At 37.8% G+C, this 17,423-nt stretch overlaps 1 protein-coding gene across 1 annotated transcript in view; it reads right to left on the reverse strand.

The window, feature by feature from the left end:
• Nucleotides 1–17,423, reverse strand: part of vegfaa (vascular endothelial growth factor Aa) — a 19,348-nt gene continuing 1,925 nt past the window's right edge. Inside the window, exons 2-7 of the mRNA XM_062063746.1 lie at nucleotides 17,057–17,099; nucleotides 13,164–13,360; nucleotides 11,903–11,979; nucleotides 11,796–11,828; nucleotides 7,113–7,244; nucleotides 1–2,940 (exon numbers count right to left, since the gene is read on the reverse strand). Coding sequence (XP_061919730.1) covers nucleotides 2,919–2,940; nucleotides 7,113–7,244; nucleotides 11,796–11,828; nucleotides 11,903–11,979; nucleotides 13,164–13,360; nucleotides 17,057–17,099 — 504 coding nt within the window. The 3' untranslated portion in view covers nucleotides 1–2,918. The remainder of the gene's footprint in view (nucleotides 2,941–7,112; nucleotides 7,245–11,795; nucleotides 11,829–11,902; nucleotides 11,980–13,163; nucleotides 13,361–17,056; nucleotides 17,100–17,423) is intronic.

A 17,423-nucleotide genomic window follows, 5' to 3' on the forward strand; every position in this document is an offset into this window, starting at 1 on the left:
CCCCCCCTTCGAAATTTGAGACACCAACCAAAAAGTCCACTGCAGAGGCACCCAGTTGTCAGGCAAATAGATAATAATAATATATATGATAATACATTTTCTGTATCGAGTCAGTGTAGTCTATTACGTCTCCTCGTTATCACGTCGTGTGGCGTGTGCTAACACTTCTGACGTACACCGGCGCCATTGTTTCCTCCTAATCCAACAACAATGCACCTCGCCGAAGAAGCCACAGTAAGTACAGTGCCAGTTGGCCACCCTCAGACTAGAGTCCTCGCTAGATTAGGTCCGAGCTGAGCCGAGACTCCTTCTGTCCTGCTTATGACGTGTCTGCGGGCAAACCGGTGCAAAACCACAAGCCCGGGTCCAAAAATGAAAAGCACCTGTGCCGGTGCGTCACGATGACTTGGGGTTTCTATTGGTCAACATGACCCCCCCCCCCCTCCCACCCCCCTACCCCTCTCCGGCCGGTTTAACGACACAGCTCGAGTTCAACTCAGGAATGTCAAAGCATTGTTTTCAGTCCCTCGCAAAAAAAAAACCAGAAAAAAAAAAGGCATCCACTTGTCGAACGTGTTCAATCTCAAAGCAGATTGAGAGTGAGGACAAACAACAAAATCACTGTAACACTGCATATAAATATTATAATACAGAATACTGAACGCGTTCTATAAATTAAAATGTAATCTATTTGACGGAAGGGATATCAAGTAAGTACGTACGAGCCATTGACGATGAATTGCTGTGTTGTGGAAGCATGACTTGTTTTCTTTGGAACACAGACAGAGCCATTTTCTAATCCTCCTGAGAACCAGCGTCCACTACAGTGGACATTGTCTATTTATTTTCATTTCGGGCGGGGAAAAAAATAGACCAAAAACAAATATCCACTGCAGTGGACATTAGTGTTTAACATAGGGCTATTTGTTTGGTCAGATTTACACATTTAAAAAAAAAACCAAATAGCTCCGTTATGTTGAACACGGTGGACATTTGCCGTCTTTCCTTTGTCAAATGTACACACTTCAGGAAAAAAAAAATGTCCCGTTGCGTAAATCGGCATTTGAGAGGTACACGTATCAGAAAAAAAAAAGAAAAAAAAATAGCCTTGTTATGCAAAACACATATGTCCACTATAGTGGACAAACGTCTTTGGTCTATTTTTTTCCCCAGATTATATTAAGGGGAAAAAAAGTATTTTTATGCATAACAATAATGAGGAAAAAATAGTCCTGTTATGCTAAACACTAATGTCCACCACAGTGGACATTAGTGTTTAACATAACAGGGCTATTTGTTTTAAAAAACAAAACAAATAGCCCCGTTATGTTGAACACGGTGGACATTTGGCGTCTTTCCTTTGTCAAATGTACACATTTCAGGAAAAAAAAAAAAGTCCCGCTGCGTCAAATCGGCATTTGAGAGGTACATGTTTCGTAAAAAAAAAATCTAAATAGTCTTGTTATGCAAAACACATACGTCCACTATAGTGGACATATGCCTTTGGTCTATTTTTTTTGTCTGAGTTACATATTACGGGGAAAATAAGTCTTCTTATGCATTACAAAAATGGGAAAAAATAGTCCTGTTATGCTAAACACAAATGTCCACTGCAGTGATAGACCAAAGACAGAAATTACACGTTTAGGGAAAAAAAAAAAAAAAACCCCGTTCTGCAAAACACATACAATATGTCCACTGCAGTGGACATTTGTAATGTGTCAATTTCTTTTGTCAGAGTTACATTTCGGGGGGAAAAATTGCCGTCTGATTCAAAAACAAATTGTGTCAGATTTACACATTTAAAACAAACGTCTTGTTATGCAAAACACAAATGTCAATTTCTGTTGTCAGAGTAACATTTCGGGGGGAAAAAATGACTTCTTATTTAAAAACTGCAGTGGACATTAGTGGTTCTGGTCTTTATATTTTGAGGAAAAATAATTGCCCTTTTATGCAAAACACATACGTCCACTTCAGAGGACACTAGCTCTCAGGAGGATCTAAAACGGCTTAGCGTTTTTTTTTTAGTTACGGACAGACCTGTTCTCAGGTCATCTAGTCATTACACATTGTCTTACACACCTACAACAACATCCCTTTAGCCTGGTCTCAAGACATTTTGTGAAAGTAACACAATATTTAAAAAAATACAAATAAACTCTGTGCACAGAAAATATACTTTCCAACTCAGGAGAAGTTGTGTGTCGAAGGCCGGACCAGACGGGTCGTGGTCCGTTACCTTTAACCCTGACTTTCAAACCGTTACTTGGATACACGCCCCCAATCTTTCGCAAAACTCCTTGGCAAAATGTTCGCTTGGTTCTTGCCATCGTCACTGAACTTCCGTCCGGGGGGAAGAAGGTCACATTATTCGTCACTACCTGTGTCAGCAGTTGTGTCGGATTGTCCTTTTAAGTGTAGTCTCTTCCTACCCTGGAGAAACTACTTCTTAACTTCTTCAACCTGCCATACAGTTCAAGTGCTGCAGGTCCTTAATCGTCCACCAGTCCCCCTTTAGTTTGTCTTTTCGCTGCATTCAAGGATTCAATCGTTTCTTTCCTTAACGTGAGGCGTATGTCAATGTTCATATCCACAGCAGACAAGCATCCAGTGAAGTGTTACATCGAATAAAATCTATAAATCCTTGCGCTGATTTTCGCTTCATCATCGCTCTTCCCGTTCACACGCGGCAGCGTAAGTCGTTTTAGTCTTAAATAGTAGCAGCAATACACATTGTTGATGTACTTGGAGAGAATATGTACATTAATATATTGTATAGCGTTAGGTGGGATCAGCATCCAGAATGTCCAGTCTGGCGTTGTCGTGGAGCGTCTTGCAGGGAATGCATCCTCAGGTTTCAAAGTGCTGTGCCAAAGAGAATTCCTTCATAACAGTGTAGTCTGCATCACCCCGTCTCACCTCCTCGGTTTGTCACATCTGCGGAAAATAAGATGGAAGGAAATCTGGTTAAGTATTGGGTGTTATGCATTTTTTTCTCAGAGGAACAAATGAACACACGGTGGAACCAGGACATACTCCATGCAAAAACACATGTGGAGACAGAGGCAGAGACAAAAAGACAAAATGACGAGTGGCAGTGGGTGTAACTTTGATGGCGTTCTAAGTACGGTGGAACCTCGATTTGCGACCTTTTCGGATTACGGGCGTTTACATCACGCCACATAGGCCTCTGTGTGTGAACCATGTCTCGGTGTACGAAGGCTTCATCCCTTCCTACTTTTATTTTGCATGCAGCTTGAAGCGACCAGGGGCTGAAATTTTGATGACATCACCGGCACATCCTGTTTACATTTCGAAGGGCTTCATCGGCGAGCGACACTTCTGACGTGTTTATTTCTACAATTGTCGTACCTTGTCGCCGGTCAGAGCTGTGTCAGCCCGTCTTACACATCTCTGAGTGATCAGAAACGCTTTAAATGTCTCAAAACCCTCACAGTCTTGCTGTATAGCTTCGGGTTGCTAGACAACTGCTTTGAGCTAGCGTTTTAGCTAGTTAGCCTGAGGCTTGCGGCACCTTAATTTCGAGGATTTTATCAGCAAAGGGTTTTTTCGTTCCGCAGTAAGTCTTTAACTGGGACGAGACGTAAAAAGATGCCACAATGGGCCTTTATTATAGCGAAGGAGAAGGCACTACCGGGACACAAGCCAATGAAGGATCGCCTCACACTGCTAGTTTGTGCCAACGCTAGCTGTGACTACATGAGGCCACTGCTCGTTTATCGCTCCCAAACTCCCAGAGTTTTCAACAACGCCACAATAATTGTCAAATTAAGGAACAATGATTTTCCTTTTTTGTTTTTATATGGTAGCATAATGGCGGTTCACGTTTTGGAGCACACCAACAAGACTTTTGTGCGTGTTGACATTGTTGAGCCATTACCCCATTGTTATGTTATGTTTGATATATATATATATATATATATATATATATATATATATATATATATATATATATATATATATATATATATATATATATATATATATATATATATATATATATATATACATATATACATATATATATATAAAAATTATAAATATATATAGTGTATGTATATATATATTGTATATACATACACTATTTATATATACACTATATATACTACATATATATATATATATATATATATATATATATATATATATATATATATATATATATATATATATACATATATATATACATATATATATATATATATATATACATAGTCGAGGTTTCTGTGGTTTATCCGTTGTACAGTGCTCAATACCAGGGTAGAGCGTAATATTTAATATTAATTTAATATTTAACTTTAACATTAACTTTAATATACGTTAGATCTGGAACAAACACAGGCTATTTAATCCCTGCAAGCCTGTTTAGCAGGTTTCCCTGCTGTTCCCTGAATCCCCTGAAGAGCAGGGAAACCTGCGAAACAGGTTTGTAGGGAGGATATACAGGCTTGTAGGGATGATATATATATACATACATATATATATATGTATATATATATATATATATATATATATATATATATATATATATATATATATATATGTATATATATATATATATATATATATATATATATATATATATATATATATGTATATGTATATATATATATATATACAGTATATACATATATATATATACATATACATATATATATATACTGTATATGCATATATATATATATATATACCGTATATATATGTTATGTATATATATATATATATATATATATATATATATATATATATATATATATATATATACCGTATATATATGTTATATATATGTTATATATATATATATATATATATATATATATATATATATATATATATATATATATATATATATATATATATATATATATATATATATTAGCTTTCAAAGTGTATTTTTACTAAAATAGGGACTTTTGACAAGGCTAAAACCAATTATTCATGGTTACATTGATTCTTTGCTCTACAAACTGTTTACAAACTGTGTCCAAGAACCAATCAAGTTTGTAAATCGAGCTTCCACTGTATATTCAATTTAAGCCTCCTATTCATTTTATTGTGACTACTGTTAAAAAATAATTTCACCAGTCGTCCCACCCAGACGTGTGTGGCTCTCTAAATCCAGAGCAGTGTGGGGGGCCCGGGGGTCATGGAAGTGACTGGGTCACGGGAGGTCATGTAGCCTTGTTAACTCGAGGCAACGGTCGTGTCACTTCTCTTTTTTAGGGGTGTGTGCTTCACAGCGGCAACTGGGATGAATTTAACTGGACTTCATATTGATTCAGTAATGAGTAAGAGACATGAGTACACATGGACACATTCATTGCATTCAGCAATGTGCAAATATTCTCACCGTGAATCATTGTTGACATTTTTGAAGCATACGCGCATGTTTGTTATAAAAGAAGAGATAATCCAATAGTATTCTTAACTATATCCTCCTGAGAACCAACGTCCTCATATTTAACAATATTTAACAGTGGAGGTAAATATTTAAGGTAAAAAAACACTGCTGCTTCTCAGGCTAAATTATTATGTATTATAATTATTATATCATAATAACAATTATTATTTAGTAAGTAAATGCTAATTTGCTTGTGATTATTTACCTAGATTGACATTTTAACTAACTGTTTATTTGGGGATTTTAAGGGCTATTTTATAAGGAAGGGAATCAAACAACAACTCACGATTCGATTGGATTCAGAAATTAATTAGTTAATTAGTCAATTCAAACATTTTTTGGCAATATATTTTGGGTATAAAAATGATAAAACCTCTTCAAAACAGGTTACAATAGTTCCTCTTGGCTGCTGACATATACGCGCATAGTAATTTAATTGATTATAAAAATAAAAATATATTTAAAAAAAATAATGAATCGATTTAGAATTGGATAAGTAGGAATTTTGATTCAGATGTGAATCGATTTTTTGAGCACCCCTTCTAGTTTACACAGGTCCATTGTTTACTAAACTCATTGTGGAGATTGACTTTGTGGAGATTGACTTAAACAAACATTAAACAAAACAGGGCCTAACAATGGAAGTTTTAGGAAATAGTCAGATTTAAAGATTAGGGAATTAAGAGCTGGTTTTGTGTATTTGTTGCCTGAAAATATTGAGTTTCTCCTCAACCTAAATATATGCTGAGTAGAGTAATACAGGACATATGTACACTTGTTGTGCAGTGTTTATTAGGGGTGCTCAAAAAAACTGATTGACATCCGAATCGAATCAGAATTTTCAGGACTCGATTAAAAGAAAGAATGTTTTTAAGCCATCTCCGCGCTTACTCCAGCAGCCAAGAAGAGCCTTTAGGACCCTGCTTTGAAAAGCTTTCATTATAATTCTTATCCCAAATAATATATTGCGAGAATCGTGTTGAATCGAAAAGCAATTGTGAGACAAATCGTCACCCTAAGAATCGGATTCGAATCACGAGGTGCCCAAAGATTCCCACTTCTAGTGTTCCAGTTACAATTACCGGTATGCATCACATAATGAGTGGGGTTGGTTTTAAGAGCTTTGCCATCTAAAGAAGGACAGAAGAAGATCGTTTTTGTAGAAACATAATCTTGTTGGCTATATATCCGTCTGGTAGCACTGAACATGTTGGTTTTCAAACCCTTTTAAATGTGTTTGATATGTTGGTGATTTTAATGGAAAGTGTGCAAATGGAAAAGTCCATGCAGATTACAGACTATTAAACATGTCCAGTCATCACAACGGCTTGCTGTTACTTGGCATGAACAAAAAGCAAACTATCAAACCAATTGGTACAATATTTGATCATTTGAAACATTAAAAACTGTCAATTAGGTTGGACACAAATGTCACAAGTGATTATAAAAAAAGCCAATATGGCTGTGGGTAAAGTCACACAAGCGTTTGAAAAGCTGCAACGCATGTGATTGGAAGAACAACAACTGCAACATTCACAAACACAACACTAAAAAGCAAAGGGAAATGCATGCGTTTCCTAAGTGCGAAGCTATCAGTGCTGGAAGCAAAGAAGAGATGGCTAGCCGGGAGGAAGAAAATAAAGGTTTCAAGGCACTTTGTTTATCGTAATGCGTATGGTAAACAAACCTGCAAGTTCTTTCGTTTAACTCAAGCTCCCTGGACTTGCAGTCTAATTGTGTGAATTTGCAGGAGCATTTACAGGTGAGAGGGTCCTGCACAAACAAGCGCTTCCTTCTCTCTGAACAAGGCGCACAGTGGCTGCAAGAGAAGCAAAAAGGGGAGAGACAAGAGAGAGAGAGATCTAAGCTATAGAGCGATTTGTGCAGAAAAGGGCAGACAGACACTCATGCAAAATACGTAATCCCTCTGTCTTCTCTCATCCCCACCCACCCCTTGTTGTGTCATCACCAATAATGTTGAGTGAAAATAAATCTGTGCTCAATATGTGTTATACGTGATATAATCCGTTGATTTAAATCAATGCAAATTGGCAAAGTCTCCTCACACAATATGCGATAATAACAAACATATGATGCAGACAATAGGATATAACCAACACTTGCACCAGTCTTTGAAGCTAAACTAGACATTTGAACTACCACTGCATCTGTGACACTGCTCTTACAAGAGGAAGATCCCAATCAGGAAAAAGGATACAACTACACACATCTGACGGGCTTTTACGAGGAATGTAACCATTGCTGTAAACTCAGGACGGTTAGTATTACTGTTTCAAATTAAAATGATCGTTAAAAACCCTGATTGATTGATAATCCCACTTTGATAAAGTCACAGATTGGTGACATTGCTCATTGAATGGAGATGAGAGCTATCGGGCTAACCGCTAGCTAGCTTAAATGCTAACATGAATACCGTATTTTTCGGACTATAAGTCACAGTTTTTTTTCATAGTTTGGCCGGGGGTGCGACTTATACTCAGGAGCGACTTATGTGTGAAATTATTAACACATTACCGTAAAATATCAAATAATATTATTTAGCTCATTCACGTAAGAGACTAGATGTATACGATTTCATGGGATTTAGCGATTAGGAGTGACAGATTGTTTGGTAAACGTATAGCATGTTCTATATGTTAATAGTTATTTGAATGACTCTTACCATATTATGTTACGTTAACATACCAGGCACGTTCTCAGTTGGTTATTTATGCGTCATATAACATACACTTATTCAGCCTGTTGTCCACTATTCTTTATTTATTTTAAATTGCCTTTAAAATGTCTATTCTTGGTGTTGGGTTTTATCAAATAAATTTCCCCAAAAAATGCGACTTATACTCACTCCAGTGCGACTTATATATGTTTTTTTCCTTCTTTATTGTGCATTTTCGGCCGGTGGGACTTATACTCCGGAGCGACTTATACTCCGAAAATACAGTATATGACACATTAAACTTGTATAAAACGAAAGAACATAATCATATTTAAACACTCAAATAACAAAATCATGTCTCTTTATTGAATTAATATTATTCTTTACTTTATTGTTTTTAATTAGTGCTGTCAAACAATAATTAAAACTAATCCGACTACAGTTTTGAAGTTGGAATAATCACGATTAATCAGAAATGTTTACTGCATAATTAAAATTAACTTAAAAAAAAGAGCTCAGTATTTTGGATACAAATACAATTTTATTGCCAGAATGTCATACGGGAACATTTCTTAAATGGGTTATGTGAATGCACGCCATTCATTTGCACAAAATTTGGTAACAATTTTATCCAAGGTCCCGTCTGGGTTTATTTTGAAGTGAAATGTATCACTCATATTTGGACTGACGTATGCATTGACCTGATCACTGACCGCATTACAACCCACACTGCCTTTCAGGTGAAATCCATGTCATTCAGTACATGATCAATGTGATAATTGTTTGTTTTGATTCATCTAATGAGTTAAAGCATTAACTTTGACAGCCCTAGTTTAAATGGCAATACACCTTGGTTTAATTATTTCAATGTGTGTATAAGTACTTTTTGAGCATATTCAACAATATCGTGAGGATTGTGAGAGGAAATGTTCAAATCGTTACATCTTTACTTTGCACACATCCTGATCAATTCTGTATCTCGAAGGTCTGTGGGTTTGCAAACAAATGCTAAATAACCCAAAGCAGACCTTATCTGTGAGGCTGTCAAGGCTGCAACTGTCCACCACATTGTTTGAACTCCTATTTATCTAAAAGACAACTATCATTGGGGGCAAAAGAAGACACGACAGAAGATAAAATTGCCTTTAGACAGCAGCACTTATCAGCGTAGGACAAAACAGATCTCTCCACATTCTGATTTTTTACAATCAGACATTTCCATAATTGTCACAAAGTTTGGACACATAAACCTTCTCTGACGTGGAGAAGAAGACGAAGAAAGCAAAGAACCTTGGTGGAAACGCAAACAACGTTGGCTGAGCTAAATCAATAAAATCAGGCAGAAACTAATCAACCAGGAAGGTGCATGTGCCTTCCCATTTCGCCTCCTCATTAGCAAGCTGGTGCTATTGATCCAAATAAGGAAGGTGTATCAGGATACATGTCCCTATGACTGATTAATGCACACCACAGCCTCTTCCAGCATAGCCACTCCACCCTAAAGCGGTGCCTAAGTGCACGGTGACAGGTTCACTTTCAACACTCCAGGTCATTTTTTAGGCCCACAACAAAAGGATTTTGACTTTGGTAATATGATCTCATCTTCCCACTGCTGCCAACACATCCACGTTCAAGTTGCCACATTGCTCTTCTCTACTTGAGCGACCTGACCTACTTGTAGGTGTGAAGGATGGCTACATCGAGATGTCAATGTATTATTTCATGCGTCTGCATGGGGAACTTCCTTGCTTTGTTGGCAATATTTTCAAATGCACAAGCTATGACAAAACACCAGCGAGGGCACGCAACACAAATGGCATTGGCTTTAATGTGAGCACTGCTGCTGTAAAGCAATTATAAATGAAGTGATGATAGAAGCGCTATCCTAAAGGACACAGTGCTTTGTGTCATGTAATTTGCCCGAGAGAGTCGCCGCTCATTGCTCTTTTCGCCTTCTGTTTGCACCACTAAAAATAAACATACGTTAAGTGCATGGCACCTGTTGCTATGATTAGACTCGGGAGGTAGCCGGGCCGGGGGGTTACATTTGTGCAACTGCAGTCGTAGCGCAGACAGCAGCGGGTGGGCTGCAGACTATGCCTGGGTCACTCCCACTGTTACAGCCACACCGTTAAGCCATAAAAAGAGTCCGATATAGACTGGTGGAATACAGTATCCAAGGCTGTGTTCACATTTGGCGGGCTGTACTGTGGCCTGGACCATAAGAAACTTTACTTTACTAACTAGTAAAAATAAACATTGCACAATGCCCTGACCGGTTTAGAAAATGTTTGTGGCATATCAAAGAACCAAATGGGAATTGCCTGTATGTTTGATCTTTGCAGGATTCAAACAACTGCAGTGTTTCCCATGCATTCATTCATGTTTTATAGTTTTTGCGGAACCTGTTCGCCCCCACTCATAAACATATAACTCAACTGGTCTGCCAAAGAATAAGAAGACACAGCAGGATGGATTGCTGTTGCCAACTTAGAGACCTTGTTGCTACAATTAGTGAGTAATTGGATCTGTCTAGATACTTGTTTTATTTAAAGCAGCGAGAAACAAATCTAGTAAAAATTATCTTTAAAAAAAAAAAAGGCTATATGTTGCTCTTCTCTGTGGGCTTCTCCCCATTTTAAAAGTGCTCAAAAAAAGTGCTTGGGTTTGTTTCTGGCATTAAGGTATATGTTCTCAACTGTATCTCTGCTGTCTTGGGGAATTACGTGTTTAAATTGTGATAATTGTACATGCCTGTAGTAGAGCTTATTTTGTACGTACATTGTTTTTACCAGTATCATTAGAGTGATGTGTATTTTACTGCTGTTGTAATTGAGTTGCTTTGTTCACTGTATAATCTTATTATTTTTATGTAGTCAATTTTAAAATCTGTCCAGACACAGATGACAAATAGCCTTTTTGAGGCAATGTGGATTGATGCACACAGTCCCTGTCACATAAACCAATAAATCCATAAAAAATGAGAAAAGAAAATTAATTGGTAGTTTGTAAACCTATTTGTTTTGATTTTACTCACTTTTTGCAGACTTGGCATGGCCAATTATGCAACCCCCCCACCGCAACAAATAGACTGAAGTCCTGCAGGAAACAATATATGGGAATCACACCAGACTTCACATGCAAGTGGACTGAGACCACCTACTCAAGCAGCTTTGGTACACTTGCCTGCCGCGCACCAGGGTTTGGATGAAACGCAACCACATGAACTACACTAGAACAGTCACAGTTTGTTTTAACCTAACTTAAGCGTGAACACAAATTAGGCGTATACTCGTGAACTTGGCCTGGATTGTTTGTGGAATTCCCAAATGGAAGTCACAACAAGAATGGACATGCCCCTTTTGGTAAACCCAAAACACTGTCTGTCCCAAATGTGTCTGGGTGTGTTGGCAAAACAAAAGTGAAAACCCCCCGAATTAAATCGGGCAGATTTATATATGAAATATTTCGGTAGTTGTGTAACAATATGAAAATGCAAGAATGCAATCTATAGCCAAAGTACATGACACATTGGGGAAGGTATGTGCATCTGCTGGCTGCACAATGCCTAGCTGTCTAAATTTCCTCCAGCAAGTACAACAAGCAAGCAAAATCAAGAAGAACTTTGAACTAACAAATGATGCCCTAACACCCTCATAATACCGACAAGAAAAACGTATAAGACGTACTTACTATTCATTATTTGCTTGAACTTCTGGCTTTAATCTGAAAGTAACAATACATTTGATTTAGATTTTGCATAAATCAAATCAATGTAAAACTGAAGAAACATTTCTCACCTGCAATCACACTTTTGATGCTCCGTGAAGCTTAACTGGATTTTATGTTGTATTACCATTGTTCTCAGCTGCATTACCTTGATGGGAAACAGAAAATGTGACAAACAAGGTTACATTATATAACAATGATGAAACTTTGTCGCTCACTTGTCGTGGTGCAAAGGTGAAACCAAAGACCCCCCTCTTTACTCACTATTCAAAACACACAAATGTTTGTGCAATAATACATTCCTGTGCTTCTTCAACAGCCCTGCACGCCAACAGTGCAGGCATGTTTAAAGGCCAGGAGAGGCTTTGACCACGTGTACATTGTGGCCAAGTACACAGCATTTCTGAGATTCCCGTTTTCCAGAAAAGTTTCTCAGAAAAGAATCATACCTTTATATTAAACTGACAATTAAGGTGTCATATTAAAGTCTCTTTAAATGGATTAATGCTGGGTTTAGTTGCCAGCAAAATTACGTGACTTTGTTGATAATAAACAGTACATATCCATAGAGTAACACCTTCAACATACTTTTAACTAGAAAAACACTCAGAAGGCAGATATCCACCAGGCCCTACCTCCTAATAGTTATCCGGATCGCCCCCTAAATGTAATCACTCATTTCTTATTCCATTTCTGACTATTGTAAAAGTGGAATTCAAATTTGCCTATAACTTTTTGACCTATCTATAGCAGAATGAAAGTGAAGCCTCCTGTCAGTCATCCACTGTCTTTGTGTCTGTGGGTGGAGGCGGAACGTAGTAGAATTAACACAGAAACATAACTTGAAGCTCGTAACATAAAAAATTACAAAATCTACTCCGCTGTTCCTTGTCCCGTTTTGGACATTTCCTAAGAGCTCCATGAAAATCCGCCTGTAAGTTTTTGAGTTATATTGCTAACTAACTAACTGGCAAACCAATGGCAGCAACTACAAAACTCCTGGTGGTGGTAATAAACATTTTTATTCTTGATATGGTTCACTAATACTACACATAGATCTGTGATATTCCATATACAGTAGGGGACGGATTCGTATGGCCCCATTCCTGGGTGGCTCTCGCGTGAGAGGAAAAGCAGTCTGCTAAAAAAATGATGGAAAGCGCCACTCTACATGACAACTGTTGCTGCGGTCAATGTTGGAATTACCACAAAACACGATTGAAGTTATTCAACACTCCCCCGCCCCAATACGCCACGTTGTGTGTGTCAGGTAAACCGCGACGGATGGGACAATATGAATCCCTTTCCTACTACTGTAAGTTGTAAAAATACCTGCAGTGTAACGTTGCGGGTTTCAGTCGGTACGCACTCCATCGCCTCGTCACTGCAGCAGCCTCCACACCGACTGAGGACCACGCAGGAAGGTATATAGGTGTGCTCCGTGTCTTCTGGATACTCCGTGGAGATATCCACAAGCACCTCTCTTGGCTGGCACCGACTCTTATTGATGACTTCTGTGAGTTGGATGACTGTAAAGAAGAATAAATAGATCTTCAATATTCTCAAATTTTTTGATCATGTTATTTAATATACAGTATTTATACTTAGACCATAGCTGAGATAATAGCATCAAATGCTAATTCAACAAGGCCACAGTTAACTGGTTATTTCCTCATTTGTCAGAATTGAGAAAATATGTTGAAAAAGTTTTATATCCAAATAGTGGGGTCTGGCAAAAATGTTTACAAGACCAGAATAGGTGCAAGACACATAAAAAGCATAACTCAAATGTACAGCAGTTACTAAGTAAAAATACATAAATCTTTTCCTAATAAGAATAAATGACAATTTTGTTCCAAGGGTGGTTACTGTTTCCTCAGCCGAGTTTGAAGATTGATTCATGTCTTTGCTCGGAAGAAAAACAAAGTTCCCCGGTTGGTTAAAGGTCTGTCTTGGGACTTTGGAGTCACCATAAAAAAGCAGTGCTGCTTTCAAAACATGCGGCGGAAAAGAAGACAGAAATCGCAGAGATGTCTGTAATAATAATTCATATTTGGAGCAAGATTGTGCGAGTCTGCGGCAGGGCTTAGTCAACACATTAGCAGTCAGCCTTGGTTCAATGCCACATGCTTGTTTGTTTGACAGTGGCACTGTTGTGTTGAGGCCAAGGTTGGACCCTTTGGGTGGTGATGGATGTAAACATCCAGACATGATTTTTTAACACATGCACAGGGTCGCGTGATTGTTACTGGGGTGATAGTGGAAGTTAGGGATGTTCAAGAGCACACAGGTGGCAGACTTCATGCTGCTATCACCACACCTGTCAGACCGAGATAAGATCAGCAATTAGGTTTTAGCGGCTTGGCTTTGGTGCTGCAGCCATTGTAAGGTCGGAGAACATGCAAAGCGCTAATTGGAGGTGGTGGTTCACATTTGACGCGGGAAAAAATTGATTCACATCCCAATCGCGATTCTGAACTGATTTAAAATGTTCAAGAATCGATGTTTTAAAATAGGTGCTTAATTGTTGTTTGCGTACATCATAAGGCAACCAAAAATTTAGCTTTTGGAACCTGTAACCTGTTTTGTAAAGGTTTTGTTATAATTGTTAAAATTGATTCTGTGTCAAATTGCCACCCCAAGAATCATAATCGAATTGTATCGTAATTTGTCAGACCAGACATCTTTCCTGAGCTTGGAACCAGCAGTGCAGACCTTTAATAGATGGGTGTTGAGATCTGAACCTGTGCCATTTTCACAAAAGGCAACCACACCACACTACTATTGGCTCGGGCTGCAACTAATGACCGCCTTTAATCAATCGACAATCAATCAATCGACAATCAATCAATCTTAAACGATTAGTCGACTAATAGGATTATGATGTCTACATTTAATCAGTCGCTCTAATTTCGGCTTTTAAAATCATCCATCCATCCACTTTCTACCGCTTGTCCCTTCCGGCAGCTTGAGATACGTATAGGTGTGTGCCAACTAACAATACAAATGACTACTTAATTTTAAAAAAAAGTATTTACTGTAACTGTGCTGCTCATTAGGCTGTTACAAAAGTAATACAGATATCAAACCTCTGTTGATTTTAAAGCAAGGACAGGCAAACTGCTGATAAAAAGAAAGTCTCGATTGATATGCAAACAAAGGACAGTCGAAATAACTGCAAATACTAAACAAACAAACAACACCAAATTTCCTCAAAAAGAAAAGAGCATTTTGTGATAATGGTGTTTTTAGGAAGATACACAAAGACATTTTGGCTGGTGGACTTTGGGTAAACATTTTAAAGGTATTTTATGTTAGCTAGCTAGCTCCCAAGCTAACTATATTTACAGAGGAGAGTTGGACACCGCACCCCCAGATATCCGACAAGCCTCCACTATAAATTTTCCTGAGGGAACTCTCCTGAAGGAATCAATAAATTACTATCTATCTATCTATCTATCTTTATATGCTCTCGCATCACGCGTTTAGGGTGAAATCTCAATCAATCAATCAAAATGTTGCCATACTTTCCATGTTTTCACCACGAGTGGCCAGAGCCATTTTTCTCTTCTTGCTGCTGTCCGTCTCCAAAAACTCGAGCGATGACGTCACCGACTATTATCGACAAATTCCTTTGTCGGCCTCAAATTTTGTTGTTGATTTTTGTCAACAATGAGTCGATAATGTGCCGTGGATGGACGCTATGGTACCGTGCTCTCTCGTAGTTGTTGCGTTTATTTTTGTTTCTTGCATTGAACATAGAAAGCTCAGTCTACCAAGTCAATGCGTGTTAAACATACTTTGCCAATAAAGCTGATTTTCATTCGGTGTTTTTATTGGGGTCTGCCTTTGATGTTATGATTTTGACTTCTATGAGTAGGATCATGCAAAACCCCAAATATTAATGAAAAACTCATTGGCACCCATTTAAGTCTCTGGCATTAGTCCAGGATCTCAGCCACCACATAGGTGGGCTTAAAAGGTCACATGTCAGTGATGACCCCTGGCGCCACAGCGCCTGAGGTGAGGCAGTTCTAACCAACCACAGGTCAGGAGTTACTAAGGATCACTGAGAATTTAGTCTGGGTGAGTGCTGGATGGATTATTCTCGGCTGGAATGGAAAAACAGGGAAACATTCTACACTTTTACTATTGAGCGAACTTTTACCACGATGGTATAAATGCATCTGGGAGTCGTTACAACTCTACCAACCCCACTTCAAGATGTGTTAGTAGTTTGATCTGTGGATTTCTAACGTTTACATTCCCCCTACTTTAAATGTGTTCGCAACAAAACAATTGTTTCTCTCGTTGTTAAATCCCACCATAATGATTTGGACGAACTTTAGAATTGGACTTGATTCTTCAACCTCTTAGAATGTAAAAATACTTTGGTGGCTCCTGTCAATGTTTTATTTACATACTTAACAGGGACACTTGTACTAATGTAACGGCTAAGTTCTATCTATCAAACGGTGCCATTTTTAGCACATTAGTCTTTTGTTCAACACATTATTCTTGGACTGTTTACTTAAGTTTGACATCTGCCAATGTCTGTGCTTGTAGTTTGAATCGTCTCCTGTTTTCACAAAAAGGTTTTTGTTCATCTTTTAAATTATGTTCTTTTTGCTACATGAGTAAATGATAGGTCTATGTCGATACTATGGCTGTAGCTATTTATTAATTTAGTAATCGAGTAAGTCAATTAGTTTGTTCAAGTAATCAAGTAATCGGATACACACTCAATAGCCTCAATGTGTATTTTAAGGATAATAGTTGAAATAAACAACCATTTTTTCTGCTTGCCATAACCTTCATTCTTTTTTTCTAATAAATGCACATTGTCAACATTGATATTGCACTTATGTGTGCATTAATAATAATGAAAAATAAAAACCTCTCGGCTGTCCGCCGTCACACAGATCACGGCAACTACACACCACCGCGCTCATGTGCGTTCTATTATGTCCACGTATTTAAAGTTCCAGGTCTGGATTTTATAAATGTGCATTAGTTACACTCTTTAAACGATTAATCAAAACAACAGAATCCATTGGATACAAGTGTCGCATAGCAGTTACCATAGCAACAGACACAACCCAGCTACTCTTAGTACAGGGTGCAGAAGGTTTTAAAAGGATTTCAAGTTAACAAAATAACATCCATCAAAGTGCAAAATGACTCATTTTGGCACCCATAACAAAGATATTTAATACAGCACTTACCCTCATTTTTACGCTTATCCACTCCCTTGTTAATGCTGGCAGTCTGCAAGAAAAACACATCAGCATGTTTATTTCTAAGATACATGCATAATTGATCCAATACCAACAGAATACTTAATCACTTACTTAGTCATATGAAAACATATTTAAAATGACAAATGACAAAAACTGAGAGAATAATGCAGGAAGCAAGTGAGTCACCATTCCGATGATCTGGCGGTGCTTGTGTAATATTGCAACAAGACGATCATTTTAACAATAACTTTTTTTTTTTGTATTTAAACTGAGATGTGTCACATTAACGTGCAAAAGGCGTACCCACGATGGTGCGCGTGTGGTCTCCATTCAACTGTGTGTGTTCACATGT

The sequence above is a fragment of the Entelurus aequoreus genome, linkage group LG11, assembly GCF_033978785.1.
Source record: "Entelurus aequoreus isolate RoL-2023_Sb linkage group LG11, RoL_Eaeq_v1.1, whole genome shotgun sequence".
In the NCBI taxonomy this organism is placed as follows: Eukaryota; Metazoa; Chordata; class Actinopteri; order Syngnathiformes; family Syngnathidae; genus Entelurus; species Entelurus aequoreus.